Source organism: Tamandua tetradactyla, chromosome 12, assembly GCF_023851605.1.
Source record: "Tamandua tetradactyla isolate mTamTet1 chromosome 12, mTamTet1.pri, whole genome shotgun sequence".
In the NCBI taxonomy this organism is placed as follows: Eukaryota; Metazoa; Chordata; class Mammalia; order Pilosa; family Myrmecophagidae; genus Tamandua; species Tamandua tetradactyla.
The window spans coordinates 52,289,048-52,315,231 of NC_135338.1; the positions used below are offsets into that span (position 1 = coordinate 52,289,048).

The 26,184-nt window shown below is 36.0% G+C and overlaps 1 protein-coding gene and 1 pseudogene across 12 annotated transcripts in view; both read right to left on the bottom strand.

The window, feature by feature from the left end:
* CATSPERB (catsper channel auxiliary subunit beta) overlaps window positions 1–26,184 on the bottom strand; it is a 236,133-nt gene that overhangs the window by 24,529 nt on the left and 185,420 nt on the right. For 11 of the 12 annotated variants that reach the window (XM_077123362.1, XM_077123361.1, XM_077123358.1 and 8 more), the window contains 2 exons: window positions 22,660–22,770; window positions 20,574–20,709 (listed from right to left, as the gene is read on the bottom strand). In XM_077123362.1, coding sequence (XP_076979477.1) covers window positions 20,574–20,709; window positions 22,660–22,770 — 247 coding nt within the window. The remainder of the gene's footprint in view (window positions 1–20,573; window positions 20,710–22,659; window positions 22,771–26,184) is intronic. The other variant, XM_077123360.1, reaches the window with a different exon arrangement.
* LOC143652672 (macrophage scavenger receptor types I and II pseudogene) lies at window positions 4,668–6,443 on the bottom strand (annotated as a pseudogene).

The following is a 26,184-nucleotide window of genomic DNA, read 5'->3' on the forward strand; positions in this document are numbered from 1 at the left end:
GAAGACTTACACTTCTTGACTTTAAAGCTTATTATAAAACCACAGTGGTCAAAACAGCATGGTATTGGCACAAAGATAGTTAAATTGACCAATGAAAGAGAATTGAGAGTTTGGAACTATACCCTCAGATCTATGGGCAATTGATTTTTGACAAGGCCCCCAAATCCAGTGTACTAGGACAAAATAGTATCTTCAATAAATGGGGCTGGGAGAACTGGATATCCAAATCCAAAGGAATGAAAGAGGACCCCTACCTCACACTCTACAAAAATTAACTCAAAGTGGATAAAAGACTTAAATAGAAAAGCCAGTATCATAAAACTCTTAAAAGAAAATATAGGGAAACATCTTCAAGACCTAGTGATAGGATGAAACCTCTTAGACCTTCTACCTAAAGCACAAGCAATGAAAGAAAAAATAGATAAATGGGAACTCCTCAAGATTGAACCCTTCTGTGTTTCGAAGGACTTTCTCAAAAAGAGGAAGAGGTGGCCAACTCAATGGGAGAGAATTTTGGAAACTATATATCTGATCAGAATTTGATATCCAGTATATATAAAGGAATCATACAACTCAACAACTAAAGCATAAACAATCCAGTTATAAAATGGGCAAATGATGTGAGTAAACACTTTTCCAAAGAGGAAATACAAATCGCTAAAAAGCTCATGAAAAGATGAGTATTAGCTCTTAGGAATATGAAAATCAAAATCACAATGAAATGTTACCTCACACTTATAAGAATGGCCACTATTAAACAAGCAGGAAACTACAAATGTTGGAAAGGATGTGAAAAAATTGGAACAGTTATTCATGGCTGGTGGGAATAAAATGGTACAGTCACTGTGGAAGACAGTTTGGCAATTCCTGCAAACTAAATATCAAGTTACCCTTTGACCTGGCAATTTGCTACTTGGTTATACCCAGAAGACCTGAAAGCAGTGACAGGTATAGTCATTTTCACATTGATCTTCACAGTGATATTATTTCCAATTGCCAAGAGATGGAAGCAATCTAAGCGTCCACCAACAGATGATTGGACAAACAAAGTGTGATATAAAACATGATGGGATATGCCACAGTAAGAAGGAATTAGGTAGTGAAGCATGCGACAACATGGATGAACATGAGGACATAATGCTGAGTGAAAAAAACAGAGACAAAAGGACAGATATATGATTTTACTAATACGAACAACCTAGCAAATGTAAACTCAGAGTCTTAAAATATAGAATATAGGGTACTTAGAGAAAGACAGAAGCTAGAGAAGAGGGAGTGTATGTAGAGAATTGTTAGCGAGAATTGTTAGCGAGGTTGAACTTAAATATTTGGGAATGGATAGAGGTGATGGTAGCTCACTCTTTGGGTCATAAGAAATGATTGTGTATTGTGGGGAATTTGATTGAAAGTGGTTGTTTAAAGTCATGTATGTAAATAAGTTCTTGCATGAACCACTACAAATGCATGACACATACAAAGAGTTAATAATAGAGTGGTCAAAGGGCAAAAACTACCTATTGCATGCTATGGAGTATATTTAACACTTTTATCTTACAAGTACCACACTAATGCCAGGGGTAAATAATTAGAGGGGATAAAGGTGTGGGGTAGGTTTTTAAAAACATATGTGTGTATCTATCTGCTATTTTTCCTTTTGGAGTAATGAAAATTGTCTAAAATTGAGAGTGATGATTGCACAACCAAGTGAAGATACTGTGCACATTGTATACTTTGGATAGAATATATGGTATGTGAATATATCTCAATAAGAACTTCAGATTAAAAAACAAACAAACAAATACACAAATGCTTATGAAGATGTATAAAGAGAGGTATGCCTATTTAGTGTTGGTTGGGAAGTAGAAACATGCAGTCCATCTGGAGGCAGGGTGGTGGACACACAGGGGGCTAAATATAGAGTTGCTATATGTGCTGGCTTGAAAAGAAGTATGCTCCCTAGAAAAGCCATGTTTTAATCAAAATGTCATTTCATAAAGGTAGAATAATATCTATTCAACACTGTATGTTTGAAGCTGTAATCAGATCATCTCCATGGATGATGTGATTTAGCCAAGAGTGGTTGTTAAACTGGATTAAGTGACTACATGTCTCCACCCATTTGGGTGGGTCTTGATTGGTTTATTGGAGTCCTATAAAAGGGGAAATATTTTGGAGTAAGAGATTCAGAGAGAGCAGAACGATGTAGCCATTAGATGCAGAGAGTCCACGAGCCAGCAACCTTTGGAGATAAAGAAGGAAAACATCTCCCGGGGAGCTTCATGAAACCAGAAGCCAGGAGAGAAAATTAGCAGATGATTCTGCATTCGCCATGTGCCATTCCAGCTGAGAGAGAAGCCCTGACTGGTTTGCCACATGCCTTCTCACTTGAGAGAGAGAACCTGAACTTCATCGGCCTTCTTGAATCAAGGTATCTTTCCTTGGATGCCTGTGACTGAACATTTCTTTAGACTTGTTGTAATTGGGACATTTTCTCAGCCTTAGAACTGTAAACTTGCAACTCATTAAATTCTCCCTTTTAAAAGCCATTCCATTTCTGGTATATTGCATTCTAGCAGCTAGCAAACTAGAACACTGTATGATCATGCAATCCCATTGCTAGGAATATGCTTGGAAAAACTGAAAGTAAGGACATGAATAGACATTTGTGCACTGATATTTATGGTGGCATTATTCATTATTGCCATTAGGTGGAGGTGGCTGAAGGGTCCATCAACTGATGAGCAAAAGGGCTAGCTGTTGTGTATATATATGATGGATATTGTGCAGCTACAGATGGTAATGAAGTTGTGAGGTGTGCAATGAGATGGACGAACTTGAGGATAGTATGTCTAATGAAATAAGCTAGAAACAAAAGGACAAATATTGTATGGTTGTATTTAGAAAATGCTTATAAGAAAACTAGGGCCTAGACTATAAGCTCTTATAGCAGTCACATTTATTCCTGAGATTTAGTTGTTATTTCTAAAGTCTGAAATATTTATATTTCAAATAAAATTGAAATAATCTGGTATTTCCCTGGAACTTTGGGTACCTGTGTGACACCTAAGACTCATAGTTAGAGTTCTTCAGCTCTGAAAATCAGCATTACTCCACACTGCAACTGTTAAGCTGAAAAAGAAATCTGTTTTCAGTTAGATGTATGAATGAAGCTGATCTGCTTAGGACTAAGGTAAAGCCGTATACAGGGTAAGGGATGATATTGTCTGTATTTTAAATCTTCAACTTAAGTGAGAGACCAAAGGATGAGAAGTTTGTCTGAAGTTTAAATTTTCTGTAGCACATTATCTAACTTAAGCTGTCAGGTGAGTTATTTAAACATCTTTAATACATGAAGATAGAGTAGGGAATGAAATTTTGTTATTCTGTATAGCCTAATGAAATGCGCTGATACATTTTTTTTCTATCTTTTTATAATATTTTACCCTGATACATTATTTATTTATACTCTGGGCAGAAAATAAAAAATATTTGCAAAGTCCCTTGAGGGAGTGGAGAAAAAATATAGAAGCATTAAACTTCCCCACCTGTGAAATTCCTTATATTCTCTCAAGCATTATAGATTCCCAATTTAATAGGCCAAGCTCTAGATTTTGAAGCTTGCTCTTATGAAACTTATTTCATAATTATAAGTAGGCTTAGCATGGCAAAGCTAAATCTACTTATAATTATGCCTAAAAGTCACCCCCAGAGAACCTCTTTTTTATTATGTTTACAGCACTGTATGATTTTACAGTGTCTTCACTTACAGTATCTTATTTGACCCTCACAACAACCCTGTGAGGTAGGTTTTAAGATGTCCATTTTACAGAAAGAGTGGAAATCATGAGATATACATACAGACACATAAGAAACACTTAAGAATGATATTAGAATCTTAATGGTATAATCCATAATGCTGAGGTTGTGAGTTAAAAAGGGATGGATGGGATAATTGTAAAATTTTGCTATGTTAATCAATAAAAAGACATGGAATAACATGGAATCCCTTGTTTTTCCTTTTTTCAGTCTGTCTTTCTTTCCTGTTTTCATCCCTTTCTTCCCCTACTCAAAATATCTCCAATTTTACTGAAGTATACTTCTCCAGAATTTAAGTTAGTTACATAAAGCATAAAACACAAAGAGTTTTGTAGAATAAAAAATTATCAGCATATTTTTTTCATCATCAAAATTATTTTCCTTGGAGTGATTGGGTAACTTAAGGAAAAAAAAGTTTGGCTTGGATCAAATTATTGAAAAACTTTTCAAATTCTACTTTTACATCATTTTAACACTTGAAAAAATATGTTATAATTTGGATAATTAGAAGACAAGAAGGTAAATGAAACAATTAAAGCCAATTAACTTGTTCTAACATTCTAATGAATTAAAAAATTTTGCTCACCTCTGAAAATTTATAGAGACTTGTTCTTTCCCCAGTCTAGCTCTGCTCATGGAGATAATTGCCTGTTGACTTGACTATGTTTCTAATGGAAACATCTCCATAGGCCAGAGATGATATCTATATTATTAGTTGTTATATGTGTAGCTCCAATAAATACACAATGAACTTATATTGATTGAATGATGAATCTTCTATGTCATCACTATGATTAAGAATAATGTTTTGAAATGTAAAGAATCCACATGTAATCAGTACCCATGAGATTTCTCCTAGAACCCAGAAGATTAAGGTGCCTGGCCTAGCATCTGTGGACTGGCTGGAGCAGCTGATCAGTGAGTACATGGGGAGGAATCAAGGGCAGGAATGCTAGGCAATGGTGATGGTAAAGTACTGGAGCCAGGAGAGATATTAACATGGGAGAAGAGGCCCAAATAGCATCAAAGATGAAGAGAAGAAGCCATGCAGAAACCAGGAAAGATACAGGAACAAAGGTCAGTTGGTTGGAGGGGCCACAAAGAGATCTTGGAAGTCAGTTGGGTTGATGACTGGTCCAAAAGTGAAGAGCTTCTTATTGAGATGGCAGCGGAGGGTATCTATCCCGCCCAACCTAACTGATCTTAAAAGAGTCCTGTCCTAATATTATCAGGGAGTTTTGCAAGTCTCAATGTACTTTCACTACCTTTTTCTCCCTTCTGGCCTTTTTGTCCAGGATTAGTTGGCCCCCCCCCAAACATCCCTGGGAATCCTTGACTTCCAGGAAAGTCAATTGCTCACCAATCACCTTTAAGACCTGGAGGACCTATTGGACCTGGAATGCCCTGTGGATCACTTTGTCCAGTGGCACCTCTATCTTCTTTCTCATGTGGGGGACAAGGAGGACCTTGAATTAAGGTGATATTTCTTAATATCATAGAATGTTTCCAGTCTTTAAGTCTGAGATCATTAGTGACATTATTTAACTGTTTCACTCTTTTATTTCCTGTTCCAGATGCACTTTTTCATAGACATTTTTTTTGATGATATGTTATACATACACTCCTCTAGTTTTCTGATCTCCTCTTGTTGTTTAAATGTATTCTCTTGGGCTTTCTCATTCAGCATTTCTATATTGAGCTGAAAATCAAGCAAGTTCTTGTTAAGGACTTAGATATTTCATTTTCTAAGTTTCCACGTGCTTGGACTGAGGAAAATAAGGTACTTAGCTGCAGAAAAACATCATTAAATCTTTGGTCAGTTGCCACACTGAAATTTTGACATGCTGGGGCTGGCTGCCAATGAGCCCTGACTTTTCTGCCATAAAACAATGCACATAGTGGCTTCTCCAGCTTTCTCTAAAAACCCCTTTTGTTGCTAAGATATGGCCTCTCTCTCTTTACACCAAAGTCTGCAAACAAACTCACTACCCTCCCACCTATATTGGACATGACTTCAAGGGGTGTAAGTCTCCCTGGAAACATGGCACATGACTCCCAGAGATAAGCCTGACTCTGGCATCATGTGAATGACAATGCCCTCTTGATGGCTAAGAGATCTCAAATAGAGTTGACAGGTCATTCTGGAGGTTACTTTTATGCAAACTTCAGTCAGATATTGCAAATTTACATGGTATGCCAAGCCTCAACCAACAGTATTTCTGAAAATCTGAAAGAATACCTTGGGCTCTATCTAAGGCTCTGTAAAAGTTGTACTTATTGTCATTTCTTCCAGAAGCATAAAACCTCCAGATTGTTCCTATGTCAGATAAACCCTGAAATCCAGAGGTACCAATGTTTCCAAGAACATTAATCAGTTGCCTCACTCTGCAACCCCTGAGCTCTGAACATCCATTTACTACACTCCCAGGCCCATGCATGCATATGGGCCCCCAATCACATCATTAGGCTCTGGGAACTGCACTTTGCAGCAGTTCTAGAACTGCACATGTGCACAGCCCTCAGCCACAATTCCCAGCTCTGAGAAAGTACTATGCTGCACAGCTGGGTTACATCCACCACCAATCCATGAAGGCATAATGCTGACCTGTTGCCACAACTCTACACATGCGCACAAAGGGCCCCAGGCCTTAGACCAGTGCACACCAGGGTTAAACCAACCAGACCAGTGCATCCACACAGCTACATCCTCCCTGGCCACTGGGTGCCCACATTCACAAGCATCAGGGTAACATCCCCAACCTGTGCCTATACCTGCCCTGTAACAAATCACTGCACTGAGTGCCCCACCCCGTGCCCTGCTCCCTGCTCTACAACCATCCTGCAAACACAAGGCCTTAGACTATTGAAAGGAAGCAATTCAAAAAGTAAATTAATCAAGATATTTACATGCTGTGAAAACAATCACTTAGCATATCATAATGCAGACAGATATAGCCCTGCCTAATGACCAAATTAAAACACCAGAGGAGACACAAACATTGGATTTACTAATCAAAGATGTTCTTACAACAAGTACTTAATAAAATAACTAAGATAGTGAATGACATAAAGGAGATCAAGAAGACAGTAGAATAGAATAAAGAGGAATTTGAAAGAGTAAATAGAAAAATAGTAGATATCACAGAGATTAAAGACACAGCTGACCAAATAAAAAACATCCTAGAGGCACAAAACACCAAATCTGAAGAGACAGAAGAAAGAATAAGTGATATAGAGGACAGGCTAATTGACTTTGAAGACAAAACAGCAAATGGCAAAAAAGATGGAAAAAACTCAATGGGAACTCAGGGAAATGATAGACAAAACAAAGCATACAAATATAAGAATCATTGGTGTTCCAGAAGGAGAAGAGAGGAGTAAAGGGCTAGGAAAAGAGTAGTTGAGGATATAATGGGGGAAACTTCCCAATCCTCATAAAGGACATAAATATACAAGTCAAAGAAGCCCAAAGAACTCCAAACAGAAAAATTCTAAATAGGTCTTTCTCAAGGTACATACAAATCAGTCTGTCAAATGTTGAAGACAAGCAGAAAATCCTGAAAGCAGCAAGAGAAAGGCAATCTACTACATACAAGGGAAACCAAATAAGACTGAGTTCAGACTACTCAACTAGCACCCTGGAGGTGAGAAGGCAGTGGAAGTCTGGAGGAGGGCACAGAATTGAAGAGTACCACTAAGGGTACTATAAAGAATACAAAGAGAAAGATGGAAAAGAACATATAGATCTTATAAAAAAAATAAAAAAGATAATATGGTGAATTCAAGAAATGCATTTTCAATAATAACTTTGAATATTAACAGACTAAACATACTGTTCTAGTTTGCTAGCTGCCAGAATGCAATATACCAGAAATGGAGTGGCTTTTAAAAAGGGTAATTTAATAAGTTGCTAGTTTACAATTTTAAAGCCCAGAAAATGTCCCAATCAGAACAAGTCAATACAAATGTCCACTCAAAAGTATCCATCCAGGGAAAGATAATTTGGTTCAAGAAGGCCGATAAAGTTCAGGGCTTCTCTCTCAAGTGAGAAGGCACATGGGGAACACAGTCAGGGCTTCTCTCTTGGCTGGAAGGGCACATGGTGAACACGGCGTCATCTGCTAGCTTTCTCCCCTGGCTTCCGGTTTTATGAAGTTCTCTGGGAGGTGTTTTCCTTCTTTATCTCCTAAGGTCTCTGGTTGGTGGACTCTTTGTTTTGTGGTGCTGCAGCATTCTCTGCTTTCTCTGAATCTCCCATTCTCCCAATTGTTTCCTCTTTTATAGGACTCCAGTAAACCAATCAAGACCCAACCAAATGGGTGGAGACATGTTGTCATCCAATCCAGTCTAGCAACCACTCTTGACTAAATCACATCATCCAGGGAGATGATCTGATCACAGTTTTGAACATACAGTACTGAACAGAGATTACTCTACTTTTATGAAATGGGATTTTGATGAAAACATGGCTTTTCTAGGGGGCATACTTCCTTTCAAACCAGCACACATACCAATTAAAAGATACAGATTGGCAGAATGGATATATGCTGCTTATAAGAGACTCATCTTAGACACAATGATACAAATAGGTTGAAAGTGAAAGGATGGAAAAATATTTTCCACACAAGTTGTAACCAAAAGAAAGCAGGATATACTAACAGTAGACAAAATAGATTTTAAATGTAGAGATCAGAAGAGACAAAGAAGGATACTATGTACTAATTAAAGGGTCAATTCACCAAGAAAATATAACAATCATAAATTTTTATGCCCCCAATCAAGGAGCTCCAAAGTACATGAGACAGACATTGACAAAACTGAAGGGAACGATAGATGTTTCAACAATAATAGTAGGAGATTTCAATACACCACTCTCCTCTATAGACAGGACAATCAGACAGAAGACCAACAAGGAAATAGAGAAGTTAAATAACTTGATAAATGAATTAGACCTAACAGACATATATAGGTCATTGCACCCTAAAGCACAAGGTTATACATTCTTCTCTAGTGCTCATGGAATATTCTCCAGGAGAGACCATATGCAGGGGCACAAAAAGGTCTTTATAAATCTAAAAATATGGAAATTATTCAAAGCATATTCTCTGATCACAATGGGATGAAGCTGGATCTCAATAACCACCAAAGAATGAGAACATTCACAAATATGTGGAGATTAAATAACACACTCTTAAACAACCAGTGGGTCAAAGAAGAAATTGCTAGAGAAATCAGTAGCAATCTGGAGATGAATGAAAATGAGAATACAACTTATCAGAACTTATGGGATATGGCAAAGGCTGTGTTGAGAGGGGAATTTATTGCTCTAAATGCCTATATTAAAAAATAAGAAAGAGCAAAAATCGAGCACATATGGAGGAACTTGAAAAAGAATACCAAACTAAACACAAAGCAAATAGAAGAAGAGACATAACAAAGATTAAAGCAAAGCTAAATGAATGGAAGAACAAAAGAACAATAGAAAGAATCCATAAAACCAAAAGTTGGTTCTTGGAGAAAATTAATAAAATTGATAGGACACTAGCAAGACTAACAAAGAAAAAAGAGAAAGGGTGCAAATAAACAAAATCAGAAATGAGAAGGGGTGCGTTACCAGAGACCCTGAAGAAATAAAAGGAATCATAAGGGGATGCTATAACAACTATATGCCAACAAACTAGACAACATGGATGAAGTGGACAAATTCCTGGAGACACACAAACAAGCTACACTGAATCAAGAAGAAATAGGAGATTTCAACAAACCAATCACAACTAGAAAGATTCAATCAGTCATCAAAAATCTTCCTACAAAGAAAAGCCCAGGACCAGATGGCTTCACAGGGGAATTTAAAAATTTTTATTTATATTTATTCATTTATTTTTTAAATTAAAAGTATATAAGAACAAACAAACACAAACATTCTTAACATATGATCATTCTGTTCTACATATATAATCAGCAATTCACAATATCATCGCATAGTTGCATATTCATCATCATCATCATTTCTTAGAACATTTGCATCAATTCAGAAAAAGAAACAAAAAGACAAAAGAAAAAAATTCATACATACCATACCCCTTACCCCTCCCTTTCATTGATCACTAGCATTTCAATCTCCTAAATTTATTTTAACCTTTGTTCCCCCTATTATTTATTTTTATTCCATATGTTTTACTCATCTGTTGATTAGGTAGATGAAAGGAGTATCAGATACAAGGTTTTCACAATCGCACAGTCACATTGTGAAAGCTACATCATTATACAATCATTTTCAAGAAACATGGCTATTGGAACACAGCTCTACATTTTCAGGCAGTTCCCTCCAGCCTCTCCATTACATCTTGACTAACAAGGTGATATCTATTTAATGCAAAAGAATAACCTCCAGGATAACCTCTCAACTCTGTTTGGAATCTCTCAGCCATTGACACTTTATTTTGTCTCATTCTCTTTCCCCTTTTTGTCGAGAAGTTTTTCTCAATCCCTTGATGCTGAGTCCCAGCTCATTCTAAGATTTCTGTCCCACGTTGCCAGGAAGGTTCACACCCCTGGGAGTCATGTCCCACGTAGATGGGGAGGGCAGTAAGTTTGCTTGTTGTGTTGGCTGGAGAGAGAGGCCATGTCTGAGCAACAAAAGAGGCTCTCTTGGGGGTGACTCTTAGGTCTAATTCTAAGCAGGCCTGACCTATCCCTTGTGGAGCTAAGCTTCAAGATTGGGGACTCAGCCCATTGCTTTGGTTGTTCCCACTGCCCACGAGAACATCAAGAATTCTCCACCTGGAGAAGTTGAATTTTCCCCCTTTCTCACCATTCCCCCAAGGGGACTTTGCAAATACCTCTCAACTCACTGTTCAAATCACTCTGGGATCCATCAGAGCATCACTCTGGACAAACCTACAAAATCCCATGCCCCACTCAAGGGTCCATGTACTTATGGTGTTCAACCAAGCTGTCCACACACACTACATTAAGAACTGCACAAGTCAAAATATAAATTTTGCACCAAATGAACATTTTTTGCTTTAGTCTCACACATAAGTTAAAATTTTAAAATATTAATTACCATCTATTTTCAACACCCTGCAGTAATGCCATTCCTTTGTTCTTCTTACAGGGGAATTTTATCAAACATTCCATAAAGAACAAATGCCAATCCTGCTCAAACTTTTTCAAAAAATTAAGGAGAAAGGAACTTTACCTAACTCATTTTATGAAACTAATATAATTTTAATACCCAAACTGGGTAAAGATGCTATAAGAAAGGAAAACTACAGGCCAATCTCCCTAATGAACATGGATGCAAAAATTCTCAATAAAATATTAGCAAATCGAATCCAACAACACATAAAAGAGTTATACACCATGACCAAGTGGGGTTTGTACCAGGAATGCAAGGATGGTTCAACAAAAGAAAATCAATTAATGTAATACAGCACATTAACAAATCAAATGGAAAAATCATATGATCCTCCCGATTGATGCTGTAAAAGCATTCGACAAAATTCAGCATCCTTATCTGATAAAAACACTCCAAAAGATAGGTATCAAGGTAATTACCTAAATATAATAAAGGGAATATATGAAAAACCAATAGCCAGCATCATACTCAATGGAGATAGACCGAAAGCCTTATCCCTAAGATCAGGTACAAGACAAGGATACCCACTGTCACCACTATTATTCAACATTGTGCTCAAAGTTCTAGCTAGAGCAATCAGGCAGGACAAAGAAATAAAGGCATCCAAATTGGAAAGGAAGAAGTAAAACTCTCATTATTTGCAGATGATATGATACTGTACTTGGAAGATCTTGAGAAATCTACAGCAAAGTTACTTGAGCTAAAAAACAAATTCAGCAAGATGGTGGGAAATAAAATCAATGTGCAAAAATCAGTCACATTTCTATACACAAAAAGTGACCTAGCTGAAGAGTCATTTAAGGAAAAAAGTCCATTCAAAATAACAACTAAACAAATCAAGTACTTAAGAATGAACTTAACTAGGGATGCAAAGGACTTGTACACTGAAAACTTCATAACATTGCTAAGAGAAATCAAGGGGATCTAAATAGGTGGAAAGATATTCTCTGTTCATGGATCAGAAGGCTAAATATAGTCAAAATGTCAATTCTCCCTAAATTGATCTACAGATTCAACACAGTACCAATCAAAATTCCAACAACCTACTTTGAGGTTTTGGGAAACCTAACTACCAAATTCACCTGGAAGGGAAAGAGACCCCAAATGCTAAAAGCATCCTAAAAAAGAAGAACGAAGTGGGAGGATTAGCACTGCCTGACTTTAAAACCTATTATAAAGTCACAGTGGTCAAAAAAGCATGGTACAGGCACAAAGATAGAAGTATTGATCAATGGAATTGAATCGAAAGTGCAGAAATAGACCACCAAATCTATGGTCAACTGATTTTTGGCAAGGCCCCCAAATCCTCTGAACTGGGACAAAATAGGCTTTTCAATAATTGAGTATGGAAGAACTGGATATCAATAGCCAAATGAATGAAAAAGGAACCCTAACTTACACCCTGCACAAAAACCAACTCAAAGTGGATCAAACACCTAAATATAAGAACTAGCACCATAAAGCTTCTTGAAGAAAATGTAGGGAAACATCTTCAAGACCCGGTAATAGAAGGTAGCTTCCTAAACTTTACACCTAATGCACAAGCAACAAAAGAAAAAATAGATGAATGGGAACTCCTCAAAATCAAATGCTTCTGCAATTGAAAAGACTTTGTGAAAAAGGTGAAGAGGCAGCCAACTCAATGCGAGAAAATATTTGGAAATCACATATCGGACAAGGTTTGATTTCCTGTATATACAAAGAAATCATGCAACTTACCAACAAAAGAACAAGCACCCAATTATAAAATGGTCTAAAGATATGAATAGGTATTTTTCTGAAGAGCAAATACAAATGGCTCAAAAACACGTGAAGAGATGCTCATTTTCACTGGCTGTAAGGGAAATGCAGATCAAGACTACAGTGAGGTACCACCTCACACCTATAAAAATGGCTGCTATTAAACAAAAGGAAACTATAAATGTTGGAGAGAATGTGAAGAAAGTAGGACACTTATGCACTGCTGTTAGGAATATAATGGTGTAGCCAGTATGAAATACTGTTTGGCAGTTCCTTAGGAAACTAAATATAGAGTTGCCCTATGACCCAGCAATAGCAATACTTGGTATATACCCAGAAGAGCTGAAAGCAACAACACAACAGACAATTGCACACCAATGTTCATAGCCACATTATTCACAATCACCAAAAGATGGAAGCAAACCAAATGCCCATCAACAGATGAGTGTAACAACAAAATGTGCTATATACATACGATGGACTATTATGCAGCAGTAAGACAAAATGATGTCCTGAAGCACATGACAAGATGAATGGGCCTTGAGGACATAATTCTGAGTGAAGTTAACCAGACACAAAAGGATAGAGACTGTATGATTCCACTTTTATGACCAGCATAAAAGTATAATCAGCGGCTTATAATACAGAATATAGAGGACTTAGAGATGCATAGAAGCTAGAGATGGGTGAACCATCAGCTAATGAGGTTGAACTTCAATGTAAGGGAATAGATAGGAGAGAAGGTAGTTCTATAGTGGGTCTGTAAGTAATATAACCATATTGAAGATGAATAAGATTGAAAGGGGTTGTGTAGACCTACGTGTCCCACTGATTAACACTAGAAATATGAATTAGTCTTACAAGAATTACTTCAAGGATATGATTCTTATATAAAGAGTGTTTAAGTCCAGGGTACAAGGGTAAAACTGCTATTGCATGCTATGAGCTATGTTCAAAAGGAAACCATCAGCACTACCACAGCAATAGCAGAGGTAAATAAGGGGGTGAAGGACAAGAGTTGAGGAAGTTTAGATTTCTTATTTGGTGAGGGTGTGTATATTGGTTGTCTGTCTCTTGGGAACAATGAAATTATCTAAAATTGAGAATGCTGATGGACTGTGGACTTTAGGCCTTCTAAATGATGCCTGATGAATGCAGGTGGCTGAAGGATGCACTGATGGAGAGGTAGATTGGTGTACTTATGAACGAAGGTTGTGCTGTTACAAAAAGAAGAATGTCATGAGGTATACAATGATGTGAATGAACATGGGGGTCATTTGGTGAGACAAAATAAGCCAGGAAAAAAAAAAACAATAACAATGGATGGTCACCTTTAGAAAATGCTTATAAGAAAAAAGGGGCCTAGATTGTAAGCTTTCAGAGCAGAAACATTAAGTCCGGAGTGGTGATTACTATTTCTGGATTTTGAGAGGCTGTTTTATATATATAACCTGAAATTTAGAGATAAGAACGAAGCCAAACAGGTTGGGGTTTAAGTAATTCAGAACATAGGGGTAAGGAAGACAGTGTCTATATTTTAGAACCACACATACTCTTTGAGACCAATGGAAGAAAGTTTTATTTGATCTGGAACTGAAATTTTCTGTAGTGTATAATCTGATACCTTTCTTACAGCTCATTTGAACAATTGAAACACAGAAAGCACAGAATAAGAAAGAGGTCCTTTAATCCTGTATAGATTATTATAATGCCTGGATACATCCTAGAATATATGAAGCAGATAATCAAAAAGTATTGTCAAAGCCTTCTGAGGGAGGGGAGGAAAGGGTTTCAAAGTATTAAACATTACCATCAGAGAATCCCGATACTGCGTCAAACTTTAGGGATACCCAAATCAATAGGCCATGCCCTCGATCATGAGGCATACTCTTGTGAAGCTTATGTAGGCAGCAGAGAAGCTTAGACTACCTATAGGCATGCTTTAGAGTTACTTCTGGAGGACCTCTTCTGTTGCTCAGATGTGGCCTCAGTCTCTCTAAGCCCAATTTTGCAAGTGAAATCATTGCCCTCCCCCCTACATGGGACATGACATCCAGGGGTGAAAGTCTCCCTGGCAATGTGGGAAGTGACTCCCAGGGATGAATCCAGGCCAGGCACCATGGGATCAACAATTACATCCTGAGAAAAAGGGAGAAAAGAAGCATAGTTAATAAAGTATCAGTGGCAGAGAGTTCAAATAGAGTTGAGAACCTACTCTGGAGGTTGCTCTTATACAAGCTTCAGGTAGACCTTGCTACCTATCATAACCTAACAGCCCCCAACCAGGACCGTTTCAGCCAATCCTAAAGAACACCTAGGGCAATATATAAGATTCCACAAGGATTCCATGCACTAGAGTAACTTTTCAGATACCTACAACCTCCAGATGGGTCCGTGATCCAGATAAGTCTTGAAATGTAGCCCAGTCTCTCCAGAACATCAGATAGTTCCATCTCCCTAGCCCGTATTAGAGACAGACCCTTCCAATTTTTTTTTTAGAGTTGCCATAGCCAAACACTCCTAAAGAGGAAGATGGAAAGATCAAAGTTGATGCTGGAGATATACAGAAAAGACAGGTTTTAACAAATGAATATGAATGTTGAATCATTAAATTGATATCTCTTTTAGTCTCCAGAACCTTAGAACAGCTAGAAGTAAAAACCTAAAATTGTGGAATTGTAACCCATGTCAAAGCCTGAATTATGTTCTACAACTAATTGTGTTGCTGTGCTTTGAAATTTATAGCTTTTTTGTATATGTGCTATTTTTCACACACACACAAAAGAAAAAAGTCAACTGTGATGATAAAAATATAATTAAGCCCTCTAGCCTCCTATATTCTGGAGCAGCTAGAGGGAACAATCTGGGAGGATCATATGGTAGCCCATGACAAACTCTGGGATCTGTCCTGTAACTACTTGTTAAGAGTGCTTTGAAAACTATTGCCTTTTACTTTCTTTGCTTTTATGTATGTTATACTATACAATAAAAATGTTAAAAAATACTGTGAATGAGTTTAACAAAAAACATTTAATACTTGTACAATAAAATTATTAAACATTAAAAAAAAACTTGTGACTGATACCTCCTTTACCCAGTGTATGGTTAGATGAGTAATAAAATAAAGACATGCATGGGGAAAATATAGTATATAGTGTACCTAGAGATAAGCAGAAGCTAGAGAAGAGGTAGTGGTTACCTAATATGTACAGAATTTTTATTGAGATTGAACTTAAATATTTGGGAATGGATAGAGATGATAATAGTTTGTTTTTGGAATTATAAGAAATAGTAATGTATATATTATAGGTGAATTTGATTGAAAGTGGTTGTTTAAAGTCAGGCATTTAAATAGTTTCTTGTATGAACCACTACAAATAAAAAAAAAATAGAGGGGTATATGGAAAAACATAGCTATTGCAAATGATGGACTATATTTAATTAGCAGTAATATTTTAATTTTCTTAGAACAACAGTAACAAGTTTACTACCCTAATACCATAGGTCAATAAATATGATACAATATATTTGGAGAGTGTGCCATAATATCTGCAGCCCCAGAATATCAAGCTTGCTTTTTTTTAGATCTTTGTTTTGAAATTATGGGAGGATTTGAGCTTTATTTTTTATCCTTATTTCTGTTCTGGAGTAATGAAAATGTTCTAAAATTGTGCATGGGGATGTGTGCACAATTATGTGATGATATTGTGACCTGTTCATTATATATTTCAGTTGATTTGTGTGATGTGTGAATAGATTTCAATACAATAAAAAAACACAACTTTATTTTTACTTTATTTTATTATATTAAAGGAAATATATGAGAAGCCCACATCTAACATAATATGCAATGGTGGAAGACTGAAAGTTTTCCCTCTAAGATACCAAACAAGATAAGGATGCCCACTATCACTACTATTATTCAACATTGTACAGGAAGTTCCAGCCAGAGCACTTAAGTAAGAAAAAGAAATAAAAAACATCCACACTGGGAAGGAAGAATTTTTTTTGCAGATGATATGATCCTATATATAGCAAGTCCCAAAAAATTTACAACAAAACTAGTAGAGCTAATAACTAAGGTAGTGAGGTACAAGATCAGCAAGGTAGTAGGATACAAGATCAACACACAAAAACCAATAGTGTTGCTACATATTGGTAGTGAGCAATTTGAGGAAGAAATCAAGAGAAAATACCATTTACAGTAGCAACTAAAAGAATGAAATATGTAGGAACAAATTTAACCAAGGATGAAAGGATTTATAAACAGAAAACTCCAAAACTTTACCTAAAGAAATCTAAGAAGATATAAATAAATGGAAAGATATTTCATGCTGATGTGTTGGAACACTCAATACTATTTAACACATCAAATCTAGCCCAAATGATTTATAGATGCAATGCAATCCCAAACAAAATTCCAAGAGCTTACTTTTCAGAAATGGAAATTCCATTATCAAATTCATTTGGGAGTATAAGGAGCCTGAAATTGTCAAAATCATCTTGAAAAAAAATGAAATTAGTGGACTATAATTCGGGTATTAAAGCTTACTACAGAGCTCAAGTGGTCAAAAGGATCCAAAGGTACTGGCACAAGGATCGATAAATGCACCAGTGGAATAAAATTGAGAGTTCAGAAATAGACCCTCACATCTTTCACCAATTGATTTTAAACAAGGCTGCCAAATGCACTAAATTGGCAAAGAATAATCTCTTCAACAAATGGTGCTGGGAAAACTTGTTATCCATATGCAAAAGAATGCAGGAGAACCCTTATCTCACACCATATACAAAAAGGAACTCAAAGACCTAAATATAAGAACCAGGAATGTAACTTAGAACAAAATGCAGGGAGGAATCTTCAGGATTTTGTGTTATGCAATGGCTTTCTAAACTTTACACACAAAGCACATGCAACAAAAAAAATATGGGACCTCATCAAAATGAAAAACGTTTGTGCCTCAAGGGACATTATCATTAAAGTGAAAAAGCATCCTTCTTCATGGAAGAAAATATTTGGAAACCACATATTTGATAATGGTTTAATATCCAGAATATATAAAGAAAGCCTGCACTCAACAATAAAAAGACAAAAAAAAATTTTAAATGGGCAAAAGACTTGAACAGACATTTCCCCAAAGAGGATATACAAATGGCTAAAAAGAACATGAAAACATGCTCAGCATCTTTATCTAGTAGGGAAGTGGAAATCATAACCAAAATCAGATATCATTTCACATCCACTAGAATGGATGCTATTTTAAAAAGCAGAAAATTACAAGTGTTGGAGAGGATGTGGAGAAAAGGGAACACCCATTCATTGCTGGCAGGAATGTAAAATGGTGCAGCCACTGTGGAAGACAGTTTGGCAGTTCTTCAGAAAGATAAGTATAGAACTACCTTTTGGGTAGGCAATCGCTCTTCTAAGTATATACCCAAAAGAAATGAAACCAGGGACTCAACTAGATATTTGCACACTGGTGTTGATAGCAGAATTATTAGCAACTGTCAAAAGGTGGAAGTAACCCAAGTGTCCCTAACCAAAGAAGGGATAAACAAAATGTTTAGCTACAATGGAATATTATTCAGCCATAAAAAGAATGATGTCTTGATACATGTGATGGCATGGCCAAAACTTGCAGATCATTTTGAATGAAACAAGTCAGACATAAAAGGACAAATTTTGTATGATCTCACTTATGTGAACTAATTAAATTTAGTGAACTCAGAGTTAGAAACTAGAATGTAGATTACTAGGGGTGGGTTGTGGGTAGGGTATGAGGAGTTAATGCTTAATTGGTTCAGAATTTCTGTTTGAGTTGATTGTAAAGTTGTGAGTGTAATTAGCAATATTGAATTTTAAATGTGAATATGTGTCAGTTTGAACGGATGTATATACCCTAGAAAAACCAGGTTTTAATCCTAATCCCATTTTGTAAAAGCAGCTGTTACTTCTATTTTCTATTCAATACTGTGTTTGAAACTGTAATTAGATCATCTCTCTGGAGATGTGACTCAATCAAGAGTGGTTGTTAAACCGGATTAGGTGGAGATATGTCTCCGCCCACTCGGGTGGGTCTTGATTCGTTTACTGGAATCCTATAAAAGAGAAAACACGTTGGAGAAAGCTGGAAATGTGGAGAGAGCAGAAAAGAATGACAGAGCTGTGAGAAAGCCACAATACAGAATGCTGCAGACCCACGAAGCAGAGAGTCCACCAACCACCAACTTTTGGCGATGAAGAAGGAAAATGCCTCCTGGGGAGCTGGAGAGGAAGCTAACAGATGACACAGTGCTCGCCACGTGCTTTTCCAGATGCGAGAGCAACCCTGACCGTGTTTGCCAGGTGCCTTCTCACTTGAGAGAAACCCTGAACTTCATCGGTCTTCTTGAACCGAGGTATCTTTCCTTGGATGGTTTTGATTGGGCATTTCTATAGATTTGTTTAATTGGGACATTTTCTCGGCCTCAGAACTGTAAACTAGCAACTTATTAAATTCCCTTTTTAAAAAGCCATTCCATTTCTGGTATATTGCATTCCAGCAGCTAACAAACTAGAACAGTTGTCAAAAAGCGAAATTTTAGGTCATATATATGTTGGCAGAATTAAAATGAAGAATAAACTATAGAAGCTGTGCTGGTTAGCTATGTCCTTTTAATCAATTCTTGTGGGGGCAGACTTATTGCAGATAGGATCTTTTGGTTAGGATGTCTCTTTGGAGATGAGACCCAGCCCATTCAAGGTGGGTCTTAATCCTTTACTGGAGTCCTTTAAGAGAGTTCATGGAAAGAGGGCTTAAAACGAAAATGCCCTGAGAGAAGCTACGAGAGGAAATTACCCATGGAAGCTCCGAGACATTTTGGAAAGAGGGATTAACAGATGTTGGCATGTACCTTCCCATATGACAGAGGAACCCTGGATGCCACTGACATTTCTTCAGAGATGGTATTGTCCTATTGATGCCTTAATTGAGACATTTTCATGGCCTTAGGACTGTAAATTTGTAACCTAATAAAACCCTATTGAAAATGCTAACCCATTTCTTGTATATTGCATTCCAGCTGCTTTAGCAAACTGAAACAAGAGTGTATAACACATCGAATTCTATTGTAAATGATGGACTATAGTTTATAGTAAAAATTTTAAAATGTTCTTTCATGAATTATAACAAATATCCCACACTAATGCAAAGTGTTAATAACAGGGTGGTATATGTGGAATACATCCTAAAGTAAAAGCTATGGACTACAGTTAAAAGTACAATTATAATATTCTTTCATAAATTATAACAACTATACAAATAATAGGGGGGAATAAATGAGAATGCTGTATTTTTTACATGACTTTTCTGTAAACTTATAACTTCTCGAATTAAAAATTTATATGAAAAGTTGCATATATGAGGTAAAATTGAACTGCAGTAAATTTCCTTTTCCCTATAGAAAATATTACTGTTGTTTTTCTATTATTTTCATAAAATCATTATGAAAATTTACTTGTATAATTAGAAGATTGATCTTATAGATTATCTTGCAACATCATATTTTTATCTTCTGTAACAATGAGCAAGCAGTGAACAAAGAAGTGAGAGCATATATGGATCACTTTTTGCTACTAATTTACAAAATAGTTTCAATTTTTTTGCAGTTCTAATACTTCAAAAATGTTTTTAAATCATAGAATCGAAGGCACTGGAAGTGATTATGAAAAATATGGGAGACTGCTTGTAAACAGCATTGTGCCAAATGCTTTGAATTCTTTTCCAAAAAACGCCTGGCTTCTCTTGTGTAAATAGACTTTGTAAACCACTAAATTAGGTAATATATTACTTATCAGGGGTAAAAAATAATTATAGAAGAAAGCAAACCCTACTTAGTTTCCAGTTGCCTCTCATATTCACTTCAGTTACAGTAACCAGATATGGTGTTTCCACTGGGATATTTCCAGCCTTGTGGTAAATTTCCAAAGAAATCGGATATTGTGTAACTGGAAACTTAAAACGAGGAACCTAAAATACAAATTCCAACAATGAATGCAATTTTGGAAAATTAAATACCAATTTTATTTCCTGGCAAAGAATTAATAGATATATTCCCAATAATTTGACTATTCTAAGTGAAATGTACTCTTTGAAGTTGTGCCTACTCAAGACATGAAAAAAAATTCTTTCTTACAGCAGAGTCCATGTGAATTCCAAAGGTAATATATACAAACACTGTAGTAAAAAAATTATAACTTTCTACTGGTCTTCTTCGCAGGAATTCACTATGATGTTATCCAAGCTTTTCTGGCTAAGCTAAGGTTCTGCATAAACTGGATTTTGCCCATCTTCCTTATACCATTCTCTCTGCCAGTTGCAGGTTTTGACCACACTCTTGAAACTCATACTATAGTCAGAGTTCAAATAAAATTCCATTACATATTAACAATGTGATCTTGGGAAAATTACCCTGGCTTCTCTGCACCTTGAATTAAATGAGACAAATAATGGAGAAGACTTAGAGAAATACTTAGTTGAGAGCAAATGCTCAAGAAATATTCTTGTAATTCAGCAAGGGAGGGGTTATGGAAATATATAACTGCCTCATAATTTATTGGCTGTTGACTCTATGTCAAACATTGTATTAAGTAAACACACACTCATTATATGTATAAATCTGCTTGAAAGCTAACTAAAACTTGACTCTACTGGTGTAAACAACAATATTAACTTGATATACCTTTGAAAGTTTTGATACTAACAGAATGAAATATTATGTAACACAGAACCCATTCTCTTAACCAATATATTATACTATTTTTAATTTGTCACTACCACTAGACTAAGTTCCTGGATGACAAGAACTTTGGTTTTTGTATTTCCAGAACCTGATGTATACTATAGTCAATAATTTTTAAATAAAGCAATAAATCTCCATAATCCTATATAGTGATTTACAGGTTACTAATTGGTTTCATATGGATATATGTGTGTATGTGTGTGCATATGTATGGATGTAGTATGTGGGTATGAATGCATGTCTTTATAAGAATCCTGTGAAATGGACAGGGTAATTCAGGTATTTATTATTTCATTTTGCAGATGAATGTGCTGGTTTGAAAGGATGTATGTCCCCTAGAAAAGCCATGTTTTAATCTTAATCCCATTTTGCAAAGGCAGCCATTTCTTCTAATCCCTATTCAGTATTGTATGTTTGAAACTGTAATCACATCATCTCCTTAGAGATGTGATTTAATCAAGAGTTAAACCGGATTAGATGATGACATGTCTCCACCCATTTGGGTGGGTCTTGATAAGTTTCTGGAGTCCTATAAAAGAGGAAACATTTTGGAGAATGAAAGAGATTCAGAGAGAGCAGAGAAGAATGATATAGCCATGAGAAGCAGAGAGTCCACAAGCCAGAGACCTTCGGAGATGAAGAAGGAAAACGCCTCCCGGGGAGATTCATGAAACAGGAAGCCAGGAGAGAAAGCTAGCAGATGATGTCGTGTTCACCATGTGCCCTTCCAGCTGAGAGAGAAGCCCTGACTGTGTTCACCATGTGCCTTCTCACTTGAGAGAGAAACCCTGAACTTCATCGGCCTTCTTGAACCAAGGTATCTTTCCCTGGATGCCTTTGATTGTACATTTCTATAGATTTATTATAATTGGGACATTTTCTTACAGTTTAGAACTGTAATCTAGCAACTTATTAAATTCCCCTTTTTAAAAGCCATTCCGTCTCTGGTATATTGCATTTTGGCAGCTAGCAAACTAGAACAATGAGGTTAGTTAATTTGGTTTGGTACATTTAAATACAGATCTTTCTAGTTGTGTCATAATATGAACTATGTTAAAATACTTATAAGATATTATTTTTATGCCTTAGTTTTTCATGTTTAACCAAAAAGAACCTTTCAAAATCTTATTTCCTCAATATGAAAGTAATTTGTCTTCAGGTAATTGACATTATCTTACTTTTTCTCTGCAATCTGAGAAAGCAACTGCATACGAAAACTTCTGATCGTTTGTGCAATTACATTCCTCCCGTGTAGACACATTAGCACATTGTTTGAATTTACCAGTTTTCTGTAAATAGAATTAATATAGGTTGACTTGATTTTTTACGGATTTACGGAGAAAATTCCATAAATATTTGTTCCCTGAATAATAAAATTCCTGAGAAATTAAAAGGGGGAAAATATCAACCAGCAGTAAAATAAAAGTACATTTCTGAATTTTGTCGCCTTTGGATTTGTATTTTGAACCCAAGTGACATTGAGGGGCTTGCCAATTTACCTGAGTACCATTGATGGTTAGCATGCAGGGTACCTAGAAAACTTGTTTCATTCTGAATGCTGCATGTCAGCACTGCCAACCTCCTGTTGTTCCTCTCATTAGAGGAATCAAAAGACAGATCTAAAAAAAGTAGGGGCTGCAGACACTGTGGCACACTCTCCAAAGCTAATGTATCATACTTGTCTTTCCTCATAGCATTCATTAATGATATTTTAAATCTCCACTACTTCTGTCATTCATTTATTTGAGCACTCTTCCTAGAGATGTTTGTTTTAATGATTGTTTTCAAACGCTGGCTTTTCATTCTGATATTCAGCTGTATGTTTTGAATGATCCTTCCTTTTTCCTTTAGGATTACATACTTCCCCTTAGCTTCTTTTCCTCTCCCCTTTCCCCCTTAAAATTCACATAACAAAAATTCACCATTTTAACTTGTAAAATTTAGTGTGCAAACATGCAAAATATCATGCAAACATCACCACTAATTCCAGAACATTTTCATCACCCAAAAAGAAGCCATTCTCCCCTTACCCCAACCCCTGACGACAAATAATGTGTATTTTTTTTGTCTCAGGATTTGCCTATTCCAAACAAATGGAATCATGTGGACTTTGTATCTGACTCCTCTGATTTAACATAATGTTTTCAAGATTCATCTATGTTGCAGCATGTATCAATACTTCATTCTTTTTTCTGGATGAATAATATTCCATTGTATGGATATAGAACATTTTTTTTTATCACTTGATAGACATTTGGTTGTTTCTGCTTTGGTTATTATGCATAATTTTCTATGAAGATGCTGTCTGAACATATGTTTTCAATTCTCTTGAGTATATAACTAATAGTGGAATTTCTGGGTCATAAAGCAATGCTATATTTAACTTTTTGAGAATGTGCCAAACTGTTTTTCACAATGGTTGCACCTTATTACATTCCCACCAACAATGTATGAGGGTTCCAATTTCTACACATCCTCACCAACAGTATTTGATTTCTGTTTTTAAAAAAGTTATAATTATAGTCAACTTAGTGAATGTGAAGTGATGTCTCCTTGTAGTTTTGATTTCCGTTTCTCTAATGGTTAATGATCCTGAGCATCTTTTCATATACTAATTAACCATTTGTATATCTTTGGAGAAATGTCTGTTCAAGTTGTTTTTCTGTTTTTGGGAGGTGGTTTGAATTTTAGTTGTTGAGTTGTAAGTGATGTTTATATATTCTTTTTTTAATTATTAATTAAAAAAAGAATTAACAAAACAATTAGAAATCATTCCAATCTACATGTACAATCAGTAATTCTTAATAACATCACATAGTTGCATACTCATCATTTCTTAGTACATTTGCATCGATTTAGAAAAAGAAATAAAAAGACAACAGAATAAGAATTAAAACAATAATAGAAAGAAAAAAAAAACAAAACAAAAACAAAAAACCTATACCTCACATGCAGCTTCATTCAGTGTTTTAACATAATTGCATTACAATTGGGTAGTATTGTGCTGTCCATTTCTGAGTTTTTATATCCAGTCCCGTTGTACAGTCTGTATCCCTTCAGTCCAATTATCCCTTCTCTCTTTTTTTTTTTTAATTAACGGAAATAAAGAAATTAACCCAACATTTAGAGATCATACCATTCTACATATGCAATCATTAATTCTTAACATCATCACATAGATGCATGATCATTATTTCTTAGTACATTTGCATTGGTTTAGAAGAACTAGCAACATAACCGAAAAAGATATAGAATGTTAATATAGAGAAAAAAATAAAAGTAATAATAGTAAAATCAAAACAAAACAAAACAAAACAAAAACCTATAGCTCAGATGCAGCTTCATTCAGTGTTTTAACATGATTACTTTACAATTAGGTATTATTGTGCTGTCCATTTTTGAGTTTTTGTATCTAGTCCTGTTACACCGTCTGTATCCCTTCAACTCCAATTGGCCATTATCTTACCCTGTTTCTACCTCCTGCTGGACTCCGTTATCAAGGACATATTCCAAATTTATTCTCGAATGTCTGTTCACATCAGTGGGACCATACAGTATTTGTCCTTTAGTTTTTGGCTAGACTCACTCAGCATAATGTTCTCTAGGTCCATCCATGTTATTACATGCTTCATAAGTTTATCCTGTTTTAAAGCTGCATAGTATTCCATCGTATGTATATACCACAGTTTGTTTAGCCACTCTTCTGTTGATGGAGATTTCGGCTGTTTCCATCTCTTTGCAATTGTAAATAACGCTGCTATAAACATTGGTGTGCAAATGTCCGTTTGTGTCTTTGCCCTTAAGTCCTTTGAGTATATTCCCAGCAATACCATTGCTGGGTCGTATGGCAATTCTATATTCAGCTTTTTGAAGAACCGCCAAACTGCCTTCCACAGTGGTTGCACCATTTGACATTCCCACCAACAGTGGATAAGTGTGCCTCTTTCTCCGCATCCTCTCCAGCACTTGTCATTTTCTGTTTTGTTGATAATGGCCATTCTGGTGGGTGTGAGATGATATCTCATTGTGGTTTTGATTTGCATTTCTCTAGTGGCCAGGGACATTGAGCATCTCTTCATGTGCCTTTTGGCCATTTGTATTTCCTCTTCTGATAGGTGTCTGTTCAAGTCTTTTTCCCATTTTGTAATTGGGTTGGCTGTCTTTTTGTTGTTGAGATGAACAATCTCTTTATAAATTCTGGATACTAGACCTTTATCTGATATATCATTTCCAAATATTGTCTCCCATTGTGAAGGCTGTCTTTCTACTTTCTTGATGAAGTTCTTTGATGCACAAAAGTGTTTAATTTTGAGGAGTTCCCATTTATTTATTTCCTTCTTCAGTGCTCTTGCTTTAGGTTTAAGGTCCATAAAACCGCCTCCAGTTGTAAGATCCATAAGATATCTCCCAACATTTTCCTCTAACTGTTTTATGGTCTTAGACCTAATGTTTAGATCTTTGATCCATTTTGAGTTAACTTTTGTATAGGGTGTGAGAGATGGGTCTTCTTTCATTCTTTTGCATATGGATATCCAGTTCTCTAGGCACCATTTATTGAAGAGACTGCTCTGTCCCAGGTGAGTTGGCTTGACTGCCTTATCAAAGATCAAATGTCCATAGATGAGAGGGTCTATATCTGAGCACTCTATTCGATTCCATTGGTCGATATATCTATCTTTATGCCAATACCATGCTGTTTTGAC